This window comes from Oncorhynchus kisutch, linkage group LG1 (genome assembly GCF_002021735.2).
Source record: "Oncorhynchus kisutch isolate 150728-3 linkage group LG1, Okis_V2, whole genome shotgun sequence".
Lineage (NCBI taxonomy): Eukaryota > Metazoa > Chordata > Actinopteri > Salmoniformes > Salmonidae > Oncorhynchus > Oncorhynchus kisutch.
Window position 1 is genome coordinate 61,870,163 of NC_034174.2, and position 19,154 is coordinate 61,889,316.

Consider the following 19,154-nt stretch of genomic DNA (forward strand, 5'->3'; position numbering starts at 1 on the left):
AGACCTTGGATAGGCAGGGCAGGATGGATATAGGTCTGTAACAGTTTGGGTCCAGGGTGTCTCCCCCTTTGAAGAGGGGGATGACTGCGGCAGCTTTCCAATCCTTGGGGATCTCAGGGGATCTCAGACGATATGAAAGATAGGTTGAAGGTACTTTTCGGTCTGTCAATGTTGTGTGCCGAATTGTAAAAATGTTGTGTTATTTCTTAAACTTGATATGTGCAGCGTCCAAATGATTTTTTCTTGTACTAATAGTACAGTGCATTCAGAAAGTATTCAGACCTCTTGATTTTTTCCACTTTGTTAAATTACAGCATTATTCTAAAATGGATTACATCCTTTTCCCCCACTCAATCTACACACCATACCCCATAATGACAAAGCAAAAACAGGTTTGTAGAAATGTTGGCAAATGTATTAAAAATAAAAATGGATGTATCACATTTACATAAGTATTCAGACCCTTTACTCAGTACTTTGTCAAAGCACCTTTGTCAGCGATTACAGCCTTGAGACTTCCTGGGTATGACGCTACAAGTTTGGCACACCTGTATTTGGGGAGTTTCTCCAATTCTTCTCTGCAGATCTTCTCAAGCTCTGTCAGGTTGGATGGGGAGCATTACTGCACAGCTATTGTCAGGTCTATCAAGAGATGTTCGATCTGGTTTAAGTCAGAGCTCTGGCTGGGACACTCATGGACATTCAGAGACTTGTTCCGAAGCCACTCCTGCGTTGTCTTGGCTGTCTTGTGCTAGGGTTAGGGTCTTGTCCTGTTAGACTGGGGTGAATGTTCACCTTCCGAGGTCCTGACCGCAGGTTCATCAAGGATTTCTCTGTACTTTGATGAGGGGAAACATTTTTATAAATCAACTTTAGAATAAGGCTGTGACGTAACAAAATGTGTCAATACTCTCTGAATTCACTGTATCTACAGGGAGGAGACCAAGAATCAGATGGTCACTCTGACAGAGCTCCAGAGTTCCTCTGTGGAGATGAGAGAACGTTCCAGAAGGACAACCATCTCTGCAGCACTCCACCAATAAGGCCTTTATGGTAGAGTGGCCAGACGGAAGCCACTCCTCAGTAAAAGGCACATGACAGCCTGCTTGGAGTTTTCCAAAAGCCACCTAAAGGATTCTGACCATGAGAAACAAGATTTTCTGGTCTGATCAAACCAATATTGAACTCTTTGGCCTGAATGGCAAGCGTCACTTCTGGAGGAAACCTGGCACCATTCGTACGGTGAAGCATGGTGGTGGCAGCATCATGCTGTGAGGATGTTTTCAGCGGTAGGGACTGTGATACTAGTCAGGATCGAGGAAAGATGAACGAAGCAAAGAACAGAGAGATCCTTGAAAACCTGCTCCAGAGTGCTCAGGAACTCAGACTGGGGTGAAGGTTCACCTTCCAACAGGACAACGACCCTAAGCATACAGCCAAGACAACGCAGGAGTAGCTTCGAGACAAGTCTCTGAATGTCCAAATACAGGAGTACCAAGCTTGTAGCGTCATACCCAAGAAGACTCGAGGTTGTAATTGCTGCCAAAAGGTGCTTCAACAAAGTACAGAGTAAAGGGTCTGATTTACTTATGTGAATGTGATCAGTTTTTAAAAAAAATACATTTGCAAATAATGTCTAAAAACCTGTTTTTGCTTTTTCTTATGGGGTATTGTGTGTAGATTGATGAGGGGAAAAAAACAATTGAATACATTTTAGAATAAGGCTGTAACGTGACAAAATGTGGAAAAAGTCAAGGGGTCTGAATACTTTCCGAATGCACTGTAATTCTAGTGGTTCCTATTCATGCACAAATTGCACATTATCCCCCTGCGTTCATGCCTTGATATAGTTTTTACTTCTTGTATAACTGCATTGCAATAATATATCATTTCCATTTAAGTTTGGACAGTGCTCTTTATTTCATAGCTGGATTCACACATCTGAATTTGTGGTCACTGACAAAATGTGAGTTTACACATTGTTCTCATATCCTGTACTAAATGTAAACTTGATTTTTATAATGGATAAATAAAGTATGTTTTATATATTTCTTTTAAACAATTAGATTTGAAAAGGGGAGGTGCTTTTACAAGCCTCTTGTTTTTTTATGTCTCCTGCACATGTGCATTTATTTAGTCTTTTAATTATCATAATTTTGTCTTTTTCTTGTTTAAATAAACATTTAATAATGTAGCGTATGTACTTAACATGGAAAATATGCAGTGGTCAATCTTGAGAAATAACCATTAAAACACATTAAAATACAATGAGTCTCTAATACAGTATGTTGAATGATAGTCTTATACAATTCATACATATAACATGGTCTAAGTGTGTATGTACAAACACATGCACACGCCCATGCTTCAGTAATAGTCAGAAGTTCCTCATATGAACAAAAATGTGATTGGGGTCTGACCTTAGTTCCCAGTCAGCCAGACAATTTACAGAGCAAAGATGTTCATTTACCTTAACTTTCTAATCCTTGGGTATATCTGCAATACCTGCGCTGGTAAGTACATTTTAAAATGTGTCCAAATCATTGTATTTGATGTTTGAAAAACTGGACAAGGTGTGCACCTGTGGTAGTATGATGAGCTTTGTTGGCTAATGGGAAAAACTGTACACAACTATTCAGTCTATTTTAACCTCAGTCTAGTCTGATCGATGCTCAGTCTTGCTTATGACTTCATTGACCATCATAGGCAGCAAAATTCATATTTTCCTACTCAATTATCTGAAAGAATAGACTACTATAGGGTTAGATCCAGGGTAAAAAAAAATATATATAGCATCTTGAAGTGTGGATCCTAACCCTTTATTGATGTTTCTTATGACAGGGTTACGCCAAAAGACAATGCCCGAGAAACAAACAGTAACCTTGAGCTGTAATCACCCTGTGGGAAGTTGCGTAACATGGAGCAGAGAAATAGATTGTAAGACAGTAGACATTGTCACTTTTCAAGATGGAGTCGATGACAGAAAGCACATTTCTGATCCAGGCAACCATTATGGCTCAATAATAGACAAGTCATTGGTTATAGTGAGTTTGAAAGCCTCAGACTCTGGGACCTACTTCTGCAACATGCAACCAACAGTATATCTAAGAGTGACATCAAACAATGGCAATAGTGTCCCAATAACCAACTGTTCTGGAGAGAGAAGACCAAACACTAAACACAATAATACTAAGCAAGTGTTGGTTGGTGTAGTTTCTGGTTTTGGGGTGCTTCTGTTAATGAGCATCTTCATCTGGAGATATTTCTCAAAAAGAAGAGCAGTAAGGGCTGAAGCGGAAGGCAAGAACATTGCAGATGACCACATCTATGCTGTCGTAAAGGATCATGGGGCCAGGCCGAGAGCAGAACGCAGCACTCAGGGTCAGAATGAGTCTATATATCACCTGGCAGTGCTGCAAAGCCTGCAAAGAGCGAGTAGGAAAGGAAGGAGAGCGAGTAGGAAAGGAAGGAGAGCGAGTAGGAAAGGAAGGAGAGCGAGTAGGAAAGGAAGGAGAGCGAGTAGGAAAAATGTAGTAAGGTAAGTAGTAAGTTAGATATCTGTTCCTTAGTGCCTCTGATAACTTGGTTGTACTGAGGTCAATACCTAGACTGCACCTGCGAAGGCACTGCACACTTTGGTTTTGGGATTAAAGCTGCTCCATCGTAGCCTGGTCACAGATCTGTTTGTGCAACTCCAATGGGCAATGCATGACAATGACCATAGGAAATGGCAAAACAGCACAAAAAGATCTGGGGCAAGGCTAGCTCCAACCGTCCTCATCTAAAATGTCTTCAACCAGTTCCATGGCTGCTGTAGTCAAAGACGCCCTTCTTGAAGAACGGGGAGAAGTTACAGACGGTGTACTTGGACAGCTGCAGACCACCCTCAGAGTCCGAATCAGTGCGGAGTGGAGAGCCCGAGGATGGCGACATCATAACCCTGAAGAAGTTTTTCAGATATTTCTGGAGGAGCAAACGGAGAAGAGTGAGGAATGACTACAAGTAAGAGTTTTTTAAAAAGAGAGTAAAAAGTAAAATTTACACAAGTCAAAAAGAAAACAAAGATAATGTACTTTCCAGAAGAGAGAGAGTGTGTGTTAGGTCTGTTTGAGAGAATACTATAGATTAGTAGGGTGTGAATTAGCAATGACAGTAGCATGGAGCATTTATCTCCTGCTTAGTCATCCAACATTAGAACAATATTTCTTCTTATCCATACAATGGATATCAATCAATATAATAATAATTCCTACAGTGCCATCTACAGTTCAAACACACTTTAAAAATCAGTGGTCACCAACCTTTTCGTAGTCAAAAAGCAAACAGAGATCTACCGCTCAGATTATTATTTTTAAAACATGACTTAAAAGAATGTAAGCCTACGCAACATGAATGAGCTTTGTGCAGTAGGCCCAATACATTATTACAACACATTTCACTATGCTTGGCCTTCAGACTATATTATATTTCAAAACTTAAGCCTTGATAACAAGAGATTGATAACAAGATCAGTTGTTGTATAACTTGCAAGACACAGCTGAGCATGAATTGAAATATTTTGCAACAAATTAGCTTTAGTTTTTTACTGTACTGATGGTACCTGCATCTGATGGTCAGTTTCAATGGAGGGAGAGAGCAGCAGAGGGTCTGCCTCTCAAGTTCCCTGCTCTCTCCTTTCCTCGGGGAGACTGACCAGAGAGAGAGGGGACAGTCTTCCACCTAATGGCGAAACTCAAGTCGCACTACATTATTTCTGCCTCATGCACAAATTCACGTTGTTCTTATGACTAGAGAAAGGGGCGAAAAACATCAACAACAACAAAAAAGACGACGAGCTGCTAATAATGAAAACACAGGCCTGTTGATACATTCATTGCAGCTGCAGTGGTGGTTGTAGCGCGAGTAGAAGTAGGGAGAAACGCTTTAAGTTTAGTGAAAGTGTTAAATAAAAACAGTGCTGAATAAAACAAACATGAACTCACTGAAACACATCAGCTACTTGCTGCATCTTTGACAGTCTCGCTTTAGTCAGGGTTTTAAAAGTTATGAACTCTCACCTAGGCTAGTATCAAACTTTGCTGTGGGTTCGTGGAAGCTGTAGGCATGGTGATTTGAGCTATCTGATTTGCCAGCGCAGTAGGCACACTTGATTCAGCTCTCTTGGTCTGCAGGGTAGGCAGAGTTTATCCCTTCAGACAAATTAAAAGTTCAAAAATGGAAACACTTTTCCTACCCAGCGTGCAGGGCTTCTGAAGCAAGTGCACCTACTGCCAACAGCGCAAGACTAATAAAAACAAAACATTTGAGCGTAAGGATTTAACATCGGCGTTTCTACAGAAATGTTTGGTGATCGACTAGGAATGCCTTACAATGGACAGTTTGGTGACTACTGCTTTAAAATGTCTGTCAAGGAACAATTAGGTCTCTGAACTGACGGATGAGAATGACAAACCTTCAGACTTTTGTCAGTGACTGACAGATTTCGATAACCCTGTCAGTCATTACAACTTAATTATACTACTGTTAAGAAACTCAATAGTATGTGTCAATGGCAGCACCCACCTCCAAGTGACTCTGCCGCTCAGCAACCATTCTCTCATCTCGGTTTCCAAAGAGTTTTTTGGGAGGGAATTCTAAAGCGGCAAGCTGGTATGGAAGGAGGTCATTAAGATCGCATCAATTAAACTACAATTATCTCCAATAGGGGACGACATGTTGTATGTGGTAATTCCTAGTTCAGTCTTTTTACCTCGGGGTATTTCATCTTGAGAGTTTTGTGCATTTCCCGAAAGCGGCTGTATCTCCTGAAGACGGTCCACGTTTCATCCATTACAGTGATCTAAAGAGCGAGGAAAATAATACTGAGTACAAGACTGATACAACGAACTCATTGAATAACGGCAGAATTTTAAATGGAGCACTAAGTAAGTAGTAAGACATGGACCTGTCAGACATGTACGAAAGACCAGAGACAGCAAAGTGACGATCCTGGGTCTTGAGAGATACTTAACAAGAGAAGCGTACCTTAATTTCAAACTCAAAGTGCTCATCTTTCCCTTGCCCTCTGAGAACGTAGCGAGGAATGCTAATTTTAACGGGGTCCTTTAGGCAGCCGGAGTTGGTCCCAAGAGGGACAGAGACAAATCGCTGCTGGGAAAGACATGGGTGGAACAAAAGGAAAATGGGAGAGAGAGAAACATGGACAGGAAGGTGTAGTCTTATTTATATGACAACAGTGAACAGGTATGAAACAGAACAGCCAGATACCGCCAGGCAACAAAGGCTTATACAGAACACCATCTTTATTTTTTTGTTAAAACAATTAAACATATTTTATTAACATTATTACAGTGATCATAGTCACAAGCCATATTGTACATCAGACATTCTTCATGTTACTTTTCACACATAGTCCTCAAAACCATATTGCACATTACCATATGATTGATATGCATAAACGTACACAAACATATTGAAGAAAACAATTTCACCAGCCAAAAATGATTTGATGTGAGCATTCATGTAAGAACAGAGAAGGAGAGCTAAGTTGACTAAACAAAAAGGTCAACCTATTCCCTGTAGTGGGGAAGAAAATCGATGAAATATCCAATTAATCAACTACACCAATACAAAACAATTAGGTTTGTGAGTAAAACTGTTCTTAAAGTGACAACGATTTGATTAAGGTGTACCACCACATTGGCAGTATGTTAAGAGAAGCATTCAAATATACTATAAAATACTTTAAAATCAATAGCAGCCATTGGAGTTACACCTTTACATTTTAGTATTTGATGTATATTCATAATATGGACATGTATTTTCTTATAACACAATGCTCATGAGGATTCTGTAGATACGTTTCAATAAAATGTTACATTGACATTGTGGATGTAAGTTAACAATTACAAAAGGCATGGTTCCCATGTTACAATAATGATGTTTTTTTTTTGTTTTTTTAAATAGAATTTTCAACTAATCAAAAAAAATCATTTAAACAGTGTTAAATACATATTGAAGTGGTATGGCGGTGCCGTCATGCTCAAACAAAATAGGATTTACAAGTGAAATATTTACTATAATGTTGCTAAACTCTTATAGTATGCAAACCTTAATGTCATCAGTCTAGCTAGCTGATGATTAACCTCATAACTGCCAACTCACCATGGCTTTCTTGCTCAAGTGCAAAAAAAATAAAAATAAAATAAAGTTCAGCAGGACGGCACGGTCATTACACTTCAGGCCTGCAGTGGCAGTTAAACTCCTTTCCTTTTATTACCTACTAGCATTACATCCTTTTATGACCTGTAAGCACAGCCTTAAAAATCAGGTTGACAGATGATTGATAAGGATTGCTGCATCCGAGGTAGAGCTGAAAGTTAATTTCCAGGAATCAGCTGGGGGCCTGCAATCAGAAGGAAAAGGGACAATGGCGACGCCTTTCCTGGTCTTTCTTTTGGTCTCATTCTGCCCTTTGTGAGCCGTGGAGAATGCGATGTCAAGCACCATACATCTATCGCTGTGTCTCACAAGCACACATCGGATGTCTGAGCGTCTGCGCAGCTCTAATCCCTGAAACTGGGGTTGGATGGGAACCAGAGTTGAGCCTCGAGGTACCGGGTGAAACACAACATCCTCTTGCACCAGGCCTATGTGGTTGTCTGTGAGAAAGAACTGGCAAAGGACATCTTGGCGCGAGGTGGAATAGTTTTCCACCTTGATGGAAGTGTAGATAAGAAGGTGTATGTCAGCCAATGAGGGCTTGTTGGGTCCTTCCATGTTGCCGTGCAGGATGTAGAGCAGGTCAGCCATGATCCTCTTAAAGCGTGAGGTAACACAGAGGCCACAATCCAGCTGGAGGTCTGGAACGTGGGACCTCCAGTCCAGAGAGAGGCGTGAGAGGTCTCCACGAAGCAAGGGGTGGGCTCCTGGGCCTTCCTGAACCTCTGCCGGGGCAAGGATTTTCAGCAGGGTACAGCATAGCTCCTGGGTAAGCTCTTTGCTGTGGGTGAAGATGACCAAGATGGTGTCTTCAGTGGAGCCCAGGAGTCGTACATGCTGCCCAGCAAAGCTCACTTGGATCTCCTTGATGTGCAAGAGACTGAAGTGCTGAAAAACTGCCAAAGGCTGGTTGTTACCTAAACCAGTACCAGCGGAGACTGCATAGAGGTCGGTTTCAGATAACAGTAAGCAACTTGGTTGTGGTGTAGGCTGTTTGCAATTGGCAACGCTTAGCCAGTAGATACCCAAAAGGTGGTGGGAAGTGGCAGCGATTTTGGGCGTCACACAATACAAACGAATGAGAATCTTCTGAAGTGGAAGAGACTGTAATTCCGAAAGGAAGATGGGAAACTGCACGAGCGTCTGACAATAAACTACAGGCTTCCCATCTTTGTAGGTTGTCACAGAGCCTTTAGGCCATAATGAAATGTCCGTAATTGCAGACATATGACCTTTCTCAGGTACATTGAAAAGGCAATTGCCTGTCAAATTGGCAAAATGAACTTTATTCTGCCTTGAGTCGGGTTTCATTGAATGGTCAAGCTGCTTTTTCTGAACAAATGGAAGATCTTTTGTAACTATGGTCATATACTGAGAGAATGTAGTAGTCAATGCTGAAGTCTCTCCTGCTCGAACCTGCCTAATGATATCCCGTGTACTCTGCAGATATCGTCCAGCGTCGTTGTAAACTCCAGACAGCTTGCCTGCCAAGTATCCAAGGACGTAACTCTGTTTGGCTCCCAGTTCCTTGGTTAGTCGATCCGGTTCTGAAGTTACCAGACTCCTCTGCACCAGCCCATTTACAGACTCTTTGGGGATCTTGTTGAGACCAAAGTAGCCCTTGATGACGATTTGTCTCTTTGAACTTTGTCTCAGTATGGGGACTTCAGAGTTGATCATGGTTGCAGTGTCGTTACTTGTCTTGCTTGTGTTCTGAACTTGGTCTTTGGTAGCTTCCACAGAGTCAAACTGTGTGAGTCCGTGCAACACTGGGTTTTCTGTTCTGGTTTCTCTGGACTGAGAATATGATAGACTTTTGGTCTTGTCAACAATGCAGCAACTAAAATTGGTTACTCCCTCATCTGGGCTACATTGGCTGTTACTTCCATCCTCACTGACTATGGTGTTTGTAGACTTAAATCCCCAGTCCTTGGTTTTAAAATCACAGCCATTGTTCTCGCTCTCAGCTTGGTCAACCTTCCCCTTCACTCCCACCTGCCACCATTTTGCTTTTTCACCCTCTTTATAAGGCAATATGCCCTTCTGTGCCAAGACATTGGTTTCCCCTTCTGGATTGTGAATTTTATCTAACTCCGAGTGATCTTTGCCACCTTCTTCTGAACTTGTTGTATGCCCTTCCAGATGAGTGCTCGTCTCAAGTCCTGGGACATACAGGTAGCTACGCCACAGCAAGGGCATGGAGTCTTTCTGTGTGGACAAGGGGGGGATTCCATGACTATAACTTCAAACCAGAGATCACAGCTCTGAATTATAGTCTTTCAATTATTCATTCTCACCCCAGTAAATTAAGTTCTTCCTCCACCAAGTGTAAAAATCCAGTTGTGATTGAAATAAAATCGAGATGAGCAAGATCACAATTCAAAACAGAATTAAAAGAGATTGATGATTGTTATGCAGCAGGAATACAAAATTACACATCCCAGGCTTCCATGCAATCTTGTTCTTTTCTTACAAAACCAGATACCAACCTTGTTTGGCTGGACATTTCTCCTTATCCTGTTCTACACTTAGGTCGGCCTCCTCGGTCAGTGACTGGTTTCCTTTAGCCAATTCAGTATTTTATAAAATGTCCTGCTTCTTTGTGATTGTGTGGATTTTTCTAGTCAATATCCCCATAAACAGCTATATTCTTATGTTTTTGCCATTTCTTTATAAAGGTCTTAAAAAGGTTCTTGGTTTAGGAATCTTATATGGTTTATCAGATACAGGTATCCCAAATGTGTAAAACAGAATGTTCCCTAAAGCGCCTTTTACAAACGGCATGTATTTTTTCCATAGTTGGTGTGGTGGTTTGTGAAGATTCAACATGATTGCCACTCAAGTTAAATTACTGTTTAAAAATGTCTGGTTAGTTTCTCAATCTCCAACAAAAAAAAAGAAATTACTCAAGTCTTACCTCATATTTCAATTTCCTAGGGTTGACAGGGTTTTGCAGCTTGTTGTCATCCTGTAATGAATAAGACCACACCTCTAAGCAATGACAAACAAATCCTAAAAGATACACTGCAATGTCAATTTCATCTCAAACTAAAATTGCATATGTTGCAGCAAATGGACAACTTCAGCATCAGGCAGCAGAGTCTGCCTGGTGGCAGACCCATCTCCTATTGGGGAAAATAAAAGCAAACAAGGCAAAACATCATCCATATAATTAGAGAAAGGTTGGAAAAAGATCCCACGTGATTGGTCCATGTAACCTCTATAGAGAATTATCAGAAATGCATGCAGATTATAGTTCATTCTGTATAGCGTGTCGGGGACCTGGGCTTACCTCATCTGTTAATCTAACAGAGCTAGAATCATTAACTTCTTTGTCCTCCTGTAGGATTGAAGAACTTCATATAATTGCTATTTTTTGAAGGCACAATTTCCAAATGGGGTTTTCTTTATTAAGCTCCTATTGTATGGGAAACTACAGTGACTAAGACTTTATGAGTTTGAACATCAATAATATATTAGTGAGATTGAGAAACATCACCATCTGAATTTTGCATACGCTCTGTACAGAGAATGCAAACAAAACAATGCATCACTGATGCTTACCTGCAGAGATTCAGATGAAAGCGAGAGCTCAATGTTTTTGTCGCCATTGATGCGGTTCAGCTTCTGTAACCTTCTCTTAACCTCCTCCTCAATATATGCATTTATCCTGTCAACGGTTAAGGAAACTTAGACACTCAATCTACAATAGCCAGGTCAACCCAAGGGTCCAAAAATAAGGCATCTTCAATATGATCATCTGGTAGTTACGTTGACATCTACATTTTACCATTCCCAATCCTACAACAAATTTGCCTGTGCTGTTTCTGGCAATCATTGTGAATATTGCATAGGATTTGACACATACAGTTCCTTCAGAAAGTATTCACACCCATTTACATTCTCTTCATTTTGTTGTTACAAAGTGAGATTAGCTCGATTCCGTTTATTTTTTATCCTGGAAAAACTCCCCAGTCCTTGACAATTACAAGCATACCCATACCATGATGCGGCCACCACTATACTTGAAAATATGGAGTGTGATACTCAGTAATGTGTTGCATTGGATTTGCCCCAAAACATAACATATTATTTTACTGCCTTGTTGCAAACAGGATGCATGTTTTGGAATATTTTTTATTCTGTACAGACTTACTTCTTTCCACTCAGCCGTTAAACCCTGTTTTAAAGTCACCATTGGCCTCATGGTGAAATCCCTGAGTGGTTTCCTTCCGTTCCGGCAACTGAGTTAGGAAGGATGCCTGTATATTTGTAATGACTGGGTGTATTGATACACCATTCAAAGTATAATTAATAACTTCCCCATGCTCAAAGGGATATTCAATGTCTGCTTTTTATTTTAAAAATGATCTACCGTGCAGTTCTTTGCGAGGCATTGGAAAACTTCCCTGGTCATTGTGGTTGAATCTGTATTTGAAATTCACTGCTCGACTGAGGGACCATTCAGAAAACTGTACGTATGGGTACAGAGAAGGTAGTCCTTAAAAGAAAATCCTGTTAATCACTATTATTGCTCACAGAGTGAGTACTTGCAACTTATTATGTGACTTGTTAAGCAAATGTTTACTCCTGAACTCATTTATTGGAGTGGCAGGTAAACCTAGTGTTTAGAGCGTTGGCCTAGTAGCCGAAATGTTGCAAGATTGAATCCTTGAGCTGACAAGGTAAACATCTGTCGTTCTGCACCTTAACAAGGCAGTTAACCCACTGTTCCTAGGTTAACCCACTGTTCCTAGGCAGGCAGTCATTGAAAATAAGAATTGGTTCTTAACTGACTTGTCTAGTTAAATAAAGGTAACATTTTTAAAAAGTAAAATAAAAATGTAGGCTTGCCCTAACAAAGGGGTTGAATACTGCTTGAATAAATACATTGCAGCTTTTCATAGTTTTTTTTGTGTTCAAATTTGTAAAAACATATTTCCATGTGGTATTTTGTGTAGGCCAGTGATGACAAAAATCTATTTTAAATTCAGGCTGTAACAACAAAATGTGGAAAATGTCAAGGGGTGTGAATACTTTCTGAAGGCACTGTACCCGTCATCTGCGATAGGAAGCACTGGGGGTAGGCTCTGGATTGGGCTGACAGGGGGGGTGCTGAGACCGGTCTTTTCATCTCCGCTCCCAGTGTGACTCCTTCCACTTCCCTCAGTTTTACTGATCCTCTGCTTCAGCTTATGGATCTCCCGCTCCACCCTGAGGACATGGAGAGAAGATGGTAAGTTGTCATGTGTCTATCAACCCAAAGAGTTATGATAAATACGCTCATTCCACAAAACTATTAGTACAATATCATTATAAAAAGGCGGAGTTACTCATTTATCATGTCCATAATCATATTACCAATTGAGGAACACCATTTTAAACAGGAGAGATTGACCAATGTGATAATACCATCCTCACTCAATGACACCATCTCGCATCATATCATCTCTTGAAACTTTGACATAAGCTTATCTACATTTTCCATAATTATGTGGACAGTGTTAACTCAAATACGACAAGGTTCCAGTTTAACAACGTTTACTCAACCGTATTAGCACAATACATGGTTGCCATTACACTCAGGACAGGTTCATCAATGAGACTCCTGCACAGGCGCACTAATAACAGAGTGATAGCACCGTATAATAACAGAAATATAAGGATACTTAAAACATGACCTTAACAGACAGCAATGTGTCTTCTACACACCTTCCACTAAAAGGTCAAATGTTTTACTATTAATTGATTCTACAGATTGATCTGTAGTGACAATAAATAACAAGCATGCTCACCTCTTCTGGTCGAGTTCCCGCACGGGCCCCAGAATGGAGGCCGTGCGCCTGGATTCCTCACTATCAGAGACTAGCGAGACACTGCGCCTCAGCGCTAAGTGCCTTCTCTCCAGGCGCGCCACCGCCTGCTCTAGGGCCTCACGCTGCTGCTTCTCCCGCGACTCCAGGATCTCCTTCTCCTTGCGCCGCACTTTCTCCTCCTGGCGCGCCACGTTGGCCGTGAACTCGTACGTCTCCTGCAACTGCTGAAGCTGCTCGGCACTGGCGCAGTGCGAGGTAAGGCGCTCCTCCTTCTCCTCAAGTTCCTTCTCCACCTGGTACAGGGTGTTGTCTAGTCCCAGGGATATGTTGGATATGCTGTCAGCACCAGTGGAGGTTCCGAGTTTCAGCAGCTCCTCCGCCCTCTGCCTCTCCTCGGCCACCGCCGGCAAGAGGCTGTCGGTTAGGCTGGCTAGCCGGCGCTCCTTAAAGAGGAGGCACTGCTCGGCCTGGTGCATCCGCTGCTCCTCTTGGGAGAGTTCAGAGGCATCCTGCGCTCCCTTCTCCTGGGTCTCTCGCAGCTTTCGCTGCCGCTCCTTATGGGCGTGGACCAGGAGGGCCAGGGCAGCGCGCTCTGAAGCCACCTCCTTCTCCAGGCACTTCTTCTGCTGCAGGAGCCCCTCCTCTAACTGACCCAGCTCCTCCACCTGTGCTGCCTTGAAGTCCGTGTAACGGACCTGGGCGGCGTGCCCAGCCTCCACACCCATTCCTTCACAGTCGGAGCGCCCGCTGGCCTCCTTGGCGCAGAGCAGGGCCTCGCGGATCTCGGCCAAGGCACGGCGCTCCTCGTCCAGTCGCCGGGTGTCCTCGCGGGTCAACAGGGCAGCCGCCGCCTCGTGGCGCTCCCTCAGCTGCTCTTCCAGGCGCCCAACCAGGCCTAGCTGCTCCAGCTCGCCCTCCTCCAGCCTCCGCCTCTCCGCCTCCAGCCGCACCGCCTGCTCCACGTTCTCCCGCTTCAGCCGTTCCAGCTCACGGAAAATCTCTGTCTGCTCGGCACGCTCTGCCGCCTCGCTATGGCGGCGCGCCTCCTCGTCCTGTGGCTTCTCATCCTCGCGCTCCTCCTGCTGCTGCTTCAGCCGCCTCTGTAGCTCCAGCTCCTTGGTCTCACGGTGGCGCTCCTCCTCAAAGCGCTGCTTCTCAGTCAAGAGGTCGCGCAGGCGGCTCTCGATGTCCTGGCTGCGGCAGCGGAGGGTCTCCTCCTGGTGGCGGATGCGCTGCTGCACCTGCTCAGACTCCTTGCGCTGGGATGTCACCTCGTGTTGCAGGCGCTCCAGCTCCGCCTTCTCACACTTCTGCCTGTCTTCCATCTCCTTAATTAGCCTCCTGCACCCCAACCAAATACAGATAATACATTACAATAATAGTGAAGACATCAAAACTATGACATAACACACACACACACACACACAAAATCATGTAGTAACCAAAAAAGGGTTTATATAAAATCAAAATATATTTTATATTTGAGATTCTTCAAAAGTAGCCACCCTTTGCCTTGATGAGAGCTTTGCACACACGAGGTAGTCATCTGGAATGCATTTCAATTAACAGGTATGTCTTGTTAAAAATACATTTACATTTCCTTCCTTCTTAATGCATTTGAGCAAATCAGTTGTGTTGTGACAAGGTAGAGTTGGTAAACAGAAGAGATAGCCCTATTTGGTAAAAGAACAAGTCCATATTATAGCAAGAACAGCTCAAATAAGCAGAGAGAAATGACAGTCCATCATTACTTTAAGACAAGAAGGTCAGTCAATCCGGAAAATGTCAAGAACTTTGAAAGTTTATTCAAGTGCAGTCGCAAAAATGATCAAGTGCTATGATGAATCAGGCACTCATGAGGACCGCCATAGGAATGGAAGACCCAGAGTTACCTCTGCTGCAGAGGAGAAGTTCATTAGACACAGAGTAGGTGAACGCATGAACTCTGCATGTGTGGTTCCCACCGTGAAGCATGGAGGAGGTGTGATGGTGTGTGGGTGCCTTGCTGGTAATATTGTCAGTGATTCATTTAGAATTCAAGACACACTTAACCAGCATGACTACCACAGCATTCTGCAGTGACACACCATGTCATCTGGTTTGCGCTTAGTGGAACGATCATTTGTTTTTCAATAGGCCAATGACCCAACACCCCTACAGGCTGTGTAAGGGCTATTTGACCAAGGAGAGTGATGGAGTGCTGCATCAGATGACCTGGCCTCCACAATCACCTGACCTCAACCCAATTGAGATGGTTTGGGATGAGTTGGACCGCAGAGCGAAGGAAAAGCAGTCAACAAGTGCTCAGCATATTTTGGAACTCCTTCAAGACTGTTAGAAAAGCATTCCAGGTGAAGCTGGTTGAGAGAATGCCAAGAGTGTGCAAAGCTGTCGTCAAGGCAAAGGGTGGCTACTTTGAAGAATCTAAAATATGTTTACTACATGATTCCATGTGTTACTTAGTTTTAATGTCTTCACTATTATTCTACAATGTAGACAATACTAAAAATAAAGAAAAACCCTTGAATGAGTAGGTGGCCATACTTTTGACTGGTACTGTACATAGCAAACAAGGCATTTTTTCTATTATGACTAGTATTGTACGACTAACAATAAGAGTCTCCAATAATCATGTGATGTCAGCATATTTGCTTTTAAAAAGCACACCGTTCCTACAATGTGGTGCATTGCAGGTGACTAGTGAGTCAACATTGGACTTTTTGTACAGTCAAAATGTGAGCATGCGTGTGTGCGTCTCCCCTCGCACCTTTTGTGTTCCAGCTTCTCCAGCTCTTCCCGTTGCTGCCTCTCAATTTCCAACCTAGGCAAGTACACCAATAGCATTCAGCTGGCTTAAAAACCATGACAGGGAGACTGTACTCAAACACACACACACACTAGAGTATTACTCAGCGAGACGGCATGATCACAGAAATGAAGGCTGCAATTGGCATGACTAAAGAGCTTCATACAAAACAGTGATTGAAACAAGCGGGGCGACGTGCAAAATCATAACAAAAAAAACAAGACGATGACGACTTATGTTCAAACAAACAGCAGTGGCGTCAGGAGACAAAGTGAAAAAGATGTCATGTTTCACTAGCATTGTTAAAACAAAGCAGTGAACATTGACCACTCTGGTCGGGTCTACCTGAGATAGATGGGCCCCTTTTCAGTGAAGAGACTGCCAAGGGAGGGTTCAGAGATACATGAGTTACTGTACTTTTAAAATTAGACTCAATGAAGAGCAATAATTACACAAAGGAGTTAAAACACAGCCATAACTGTTACCAACGTTCACTAAATACTGGCTGTGTATTCCTCAAAATATCCATGGTTGCTCTGGACCTACTAATTTCGTTGTTGTTTTTTGTCTGTGTGTGCATACCTACGTAGTAGGTACCTAGTTGGTTGCTCTAGGTAAAAAAAAAAAAAAAATTAAATCCAGTTTAGGTCTAAATTAGGAGTAAGTGCTATGGAATTACTTGTTGTATTGGACAAAACTGAAAATACTACGTACTTCCTCCACAAGGGGTGCTGTAAAACAACAAAACCAAAGCATTCTCGGGCAGTTCTGTACAAGCAAAATTAATCTCTGGCACAACAGATTTTTGGAGAGTTAGTAATAGAATCAATGAAGGCCATACAGTTTGTGTGATGTGGCATTTGTGACGAGCAGCGTTACCAGCTCACATGATTTAGGCTTGAGTCACAGCAGTTGCAATGTTACAGACCTCCTCCAATCCAAAGTAAATATTTTCCCCATTTCCATTTTGAGCTACACCTGTGCCAACTGCCTAGATTGTCATAAAGACTTCCACAACACTGATGTCTTTGACTGGGCACTGTAACATTGTATTTCAGCAAAGAAAATGTCACATTTTTATTTGTTGAATTCTTTTTTACAATCAATCCACTGCTTCAGTCAGTGGTCACGCGGGTGAGCAGCAACGGATAAGCGAAAGTAGGAAAAGGAACTCCTGAAAAGGCATGGGGAACTGCGCAGAGGGAGTTGGGGTGAATCATTCATGTGCTGGAGCATACATTTGACTAATCCCAAACCAGTCCCTATTGCCTACTCCCCATGCACTTCTGGCCATCTGAGAGGAATAAATTAGTATAAGCAATATGGGAATAGCTTCACCTTGCCCTCTTGAGTTTTCACCATATTGCCTATAACTATCCAATCCTCTCAGATCTCCACAAGTGCATAGACAGTAGGGGCTAGAGGCCGATTTGGGATTAGGTGATACATACACCCACGTACACTCACCCTGGGTTGTAGAGCATTACTGTGGAGAGGTTCTCACATGATTTGTTGAGATCGGTCATAGACGGACTAAAGGAGGAGAGCAGTCCACTCTGGGAAAAATGTCCAACACACAACAAAGTTCAACAACATGACCATTGACCTCATGATGACTCATTGGTCAAGACGACTGCATCCTAAAAGGCTTACAGTAAACGTGCCCTTCCACTAGATGGTTATTTCAAATCAAAGTTCACTGGTCGCGTACACAGATGTTATTGCAGGTGCAGCGAAATGCTTGGCTACATGAGTAATAAGCTATTCGAGTCATGACTAGAGGTCGACCGATTATGATTTTTAAATGCCGACACCGATTATTGGAGGACCAAAAAAAAGTTGATACCGGTTAAATCGGACGATTTTTATAATATATATATATAATAATGACAATTACAACAATACTGAATGAACAATAAACACTTATTTTAACTTAATATAATACAGCAATAAAATCTATTTAGTCTCAAATAAATAATGAAACATGTTCGATTTGGTTTAAATAATGCAAAAACAGTGTTGGAGAAGTAAAAGTGCAATATGTGCCATGTAAAAAGCTAACGTTTAAGTTCCTTGCTCAGAACATGAGAAAGCTGGTGGTTCCTTTTAACATGAGACTTCAATATTCCCAGGTAAGAAGTTTTAGGTTGTAGTTATTATAGCACTATTTATCTCTATACCATTTGTATTTCATATACCTTTGACTATTGGATGTTCTAATAGGTACTTTAGTATTGCCAGCCTAATCTCGGGAGTTGATAGGCTTGAAGTCATAAACAGCGCAAGAGCTGCTGGCAAACGCAGTAAAGTGCTGTTTGAATGAATGCTTACGAGCCTGCTGCTGCCTACCACCGCTCAGTCAGACTGCTCTATCAAATCATAGACTTAATTATAATAACACACAGAAATACGAGCCTTAGGTCATTAATATGGTCAAATTTCGGAAACTATCATTTCGAAAACAAAACGTTTATTCTTTCAGTGAAATACGGAACTGTTCCGTATTTTATCGAACGGGTGGCATCCAGAAGTCAAAATATTGCTGTTACATTGCGCAACCTTCAATGTTATGTCATAATTACATAAAATTCTGGCAAATTAGTTTGCAACGAGCCAGGCGGCCCAAACTGTTGCATATACCCTGAAGCTGCGTGCAATGAACGCAAGAGAAGTGACACAATTTCCCTAGTTTAATATTGCCTGCTAACATGAATTTCTTTAAACTAAATATGCAGGTTTAAAAAAAAAAATGTATTGATTTTAAGAAAGGCATTGATGTTTATGGTTAGGTACATTTGTGCAACGATTGTGCTTTTTTCTCAAATGCGCTTTTGTTAAATCCTCCCCCGTTTGGCAGTCTTTGGGAAGAAATAGTCCAGGCAGCTCAAACTGCTGCATTTACCCTGACTCTATTGCATAGAACGCAAGAGAAGTGACACAATTGACCCACTTAAAAGAAATCCATGTTAGCAGGCAATATTAACTAAATATGCAGGTTTAAAAATATATACTTGTGTATTGATTTTAAAAAGGCGTTGACGTTTATGGTTAGGCACACATTGGTGCAACGACAGTGCTTTTTTCACAAATGCGCTTGTTAAATCACCCGTTTGGAGAAGTAGGCTGTGATTCAATGATAAATTAACAGGCCCCGCATCGATTATATGCAACGCAGAACAAGCTAGATAAACTAGTAATATAATCAACCATGTGTAGTTAACTACTGATTATGTTAAGATTTATTGTTTTTTTATAAGATATATGTTTAATGCTAGCTTGCACCTTACATTGGCTCCTTGCTGCACTCGCAT

At 42.0% G+C, this 19,154-nt stretch overlaps 1 protein-coding gene across 14 annotated transcripts in view; it reads right to left on the minus strand.

Moving 5' to 3' along the window:
* Positions 1-2,803: 2,803 nt before the first annotated feature.
* Positions 2,804-19,154, minus strand: part of LOC109889809 (kinesin-like protein KIF16B) — a 30,044-nt gene continuing 13,693 nt past the window's right edge. Inside the window, exons 17-29 of one of the 14 annotated variants that reach the window (XR_004210626.1) lie at positions 17,311-17,399; positions 16,189-16,221; positions 15,805-15,858; positions 13,017-14,378; positions 12,259-12,435; positions 10,786-10,891; positions 10,514-10,561; positions 10,139-10,189; positions 6,025-6,150; positions 5,750-5,839; positions 5,563-5,646; positions 3,605-3,963; positions 2,804-3,422 (exon numbers count right to left, since the gene is read on the minus strand). Coding sequence is in view for 12 of the 14 variants with exons in the window: in XM_031828929.1 (XP_031684789.1) it covers positions 7,327-9,429; positions 10,139-10,189; positions 10,514-10,561; positions 10,786-10,891; positions 12,259-12,435; positions 13,017-14,378; positions 15,805-15,858; positions 16,189-16,221; positions 17,311-17,399 (4,023 nt within the window). In the remaining 2 variants the exon portion in view is untranslated. Of the gene's footprint in view, positions 5,647-5,749; positions 5,840-6,024; positions 6,151-6,694; positions 9,430-10,138; positions 10,190-10,513; positions 10,562-10,785; positions 10,892-12,258; positions 12,436-13,016; positions 14,379-15,804; positions 15,859-16,188; positions 16,222-17,310; positions 17,400-19,154 lie in introns of those variants that run through there. The other 13 variants (XM_031828951.1, XM_031828947.1, XR_004210637.1 and 10 more) reach the window with 13 other exon arrangements.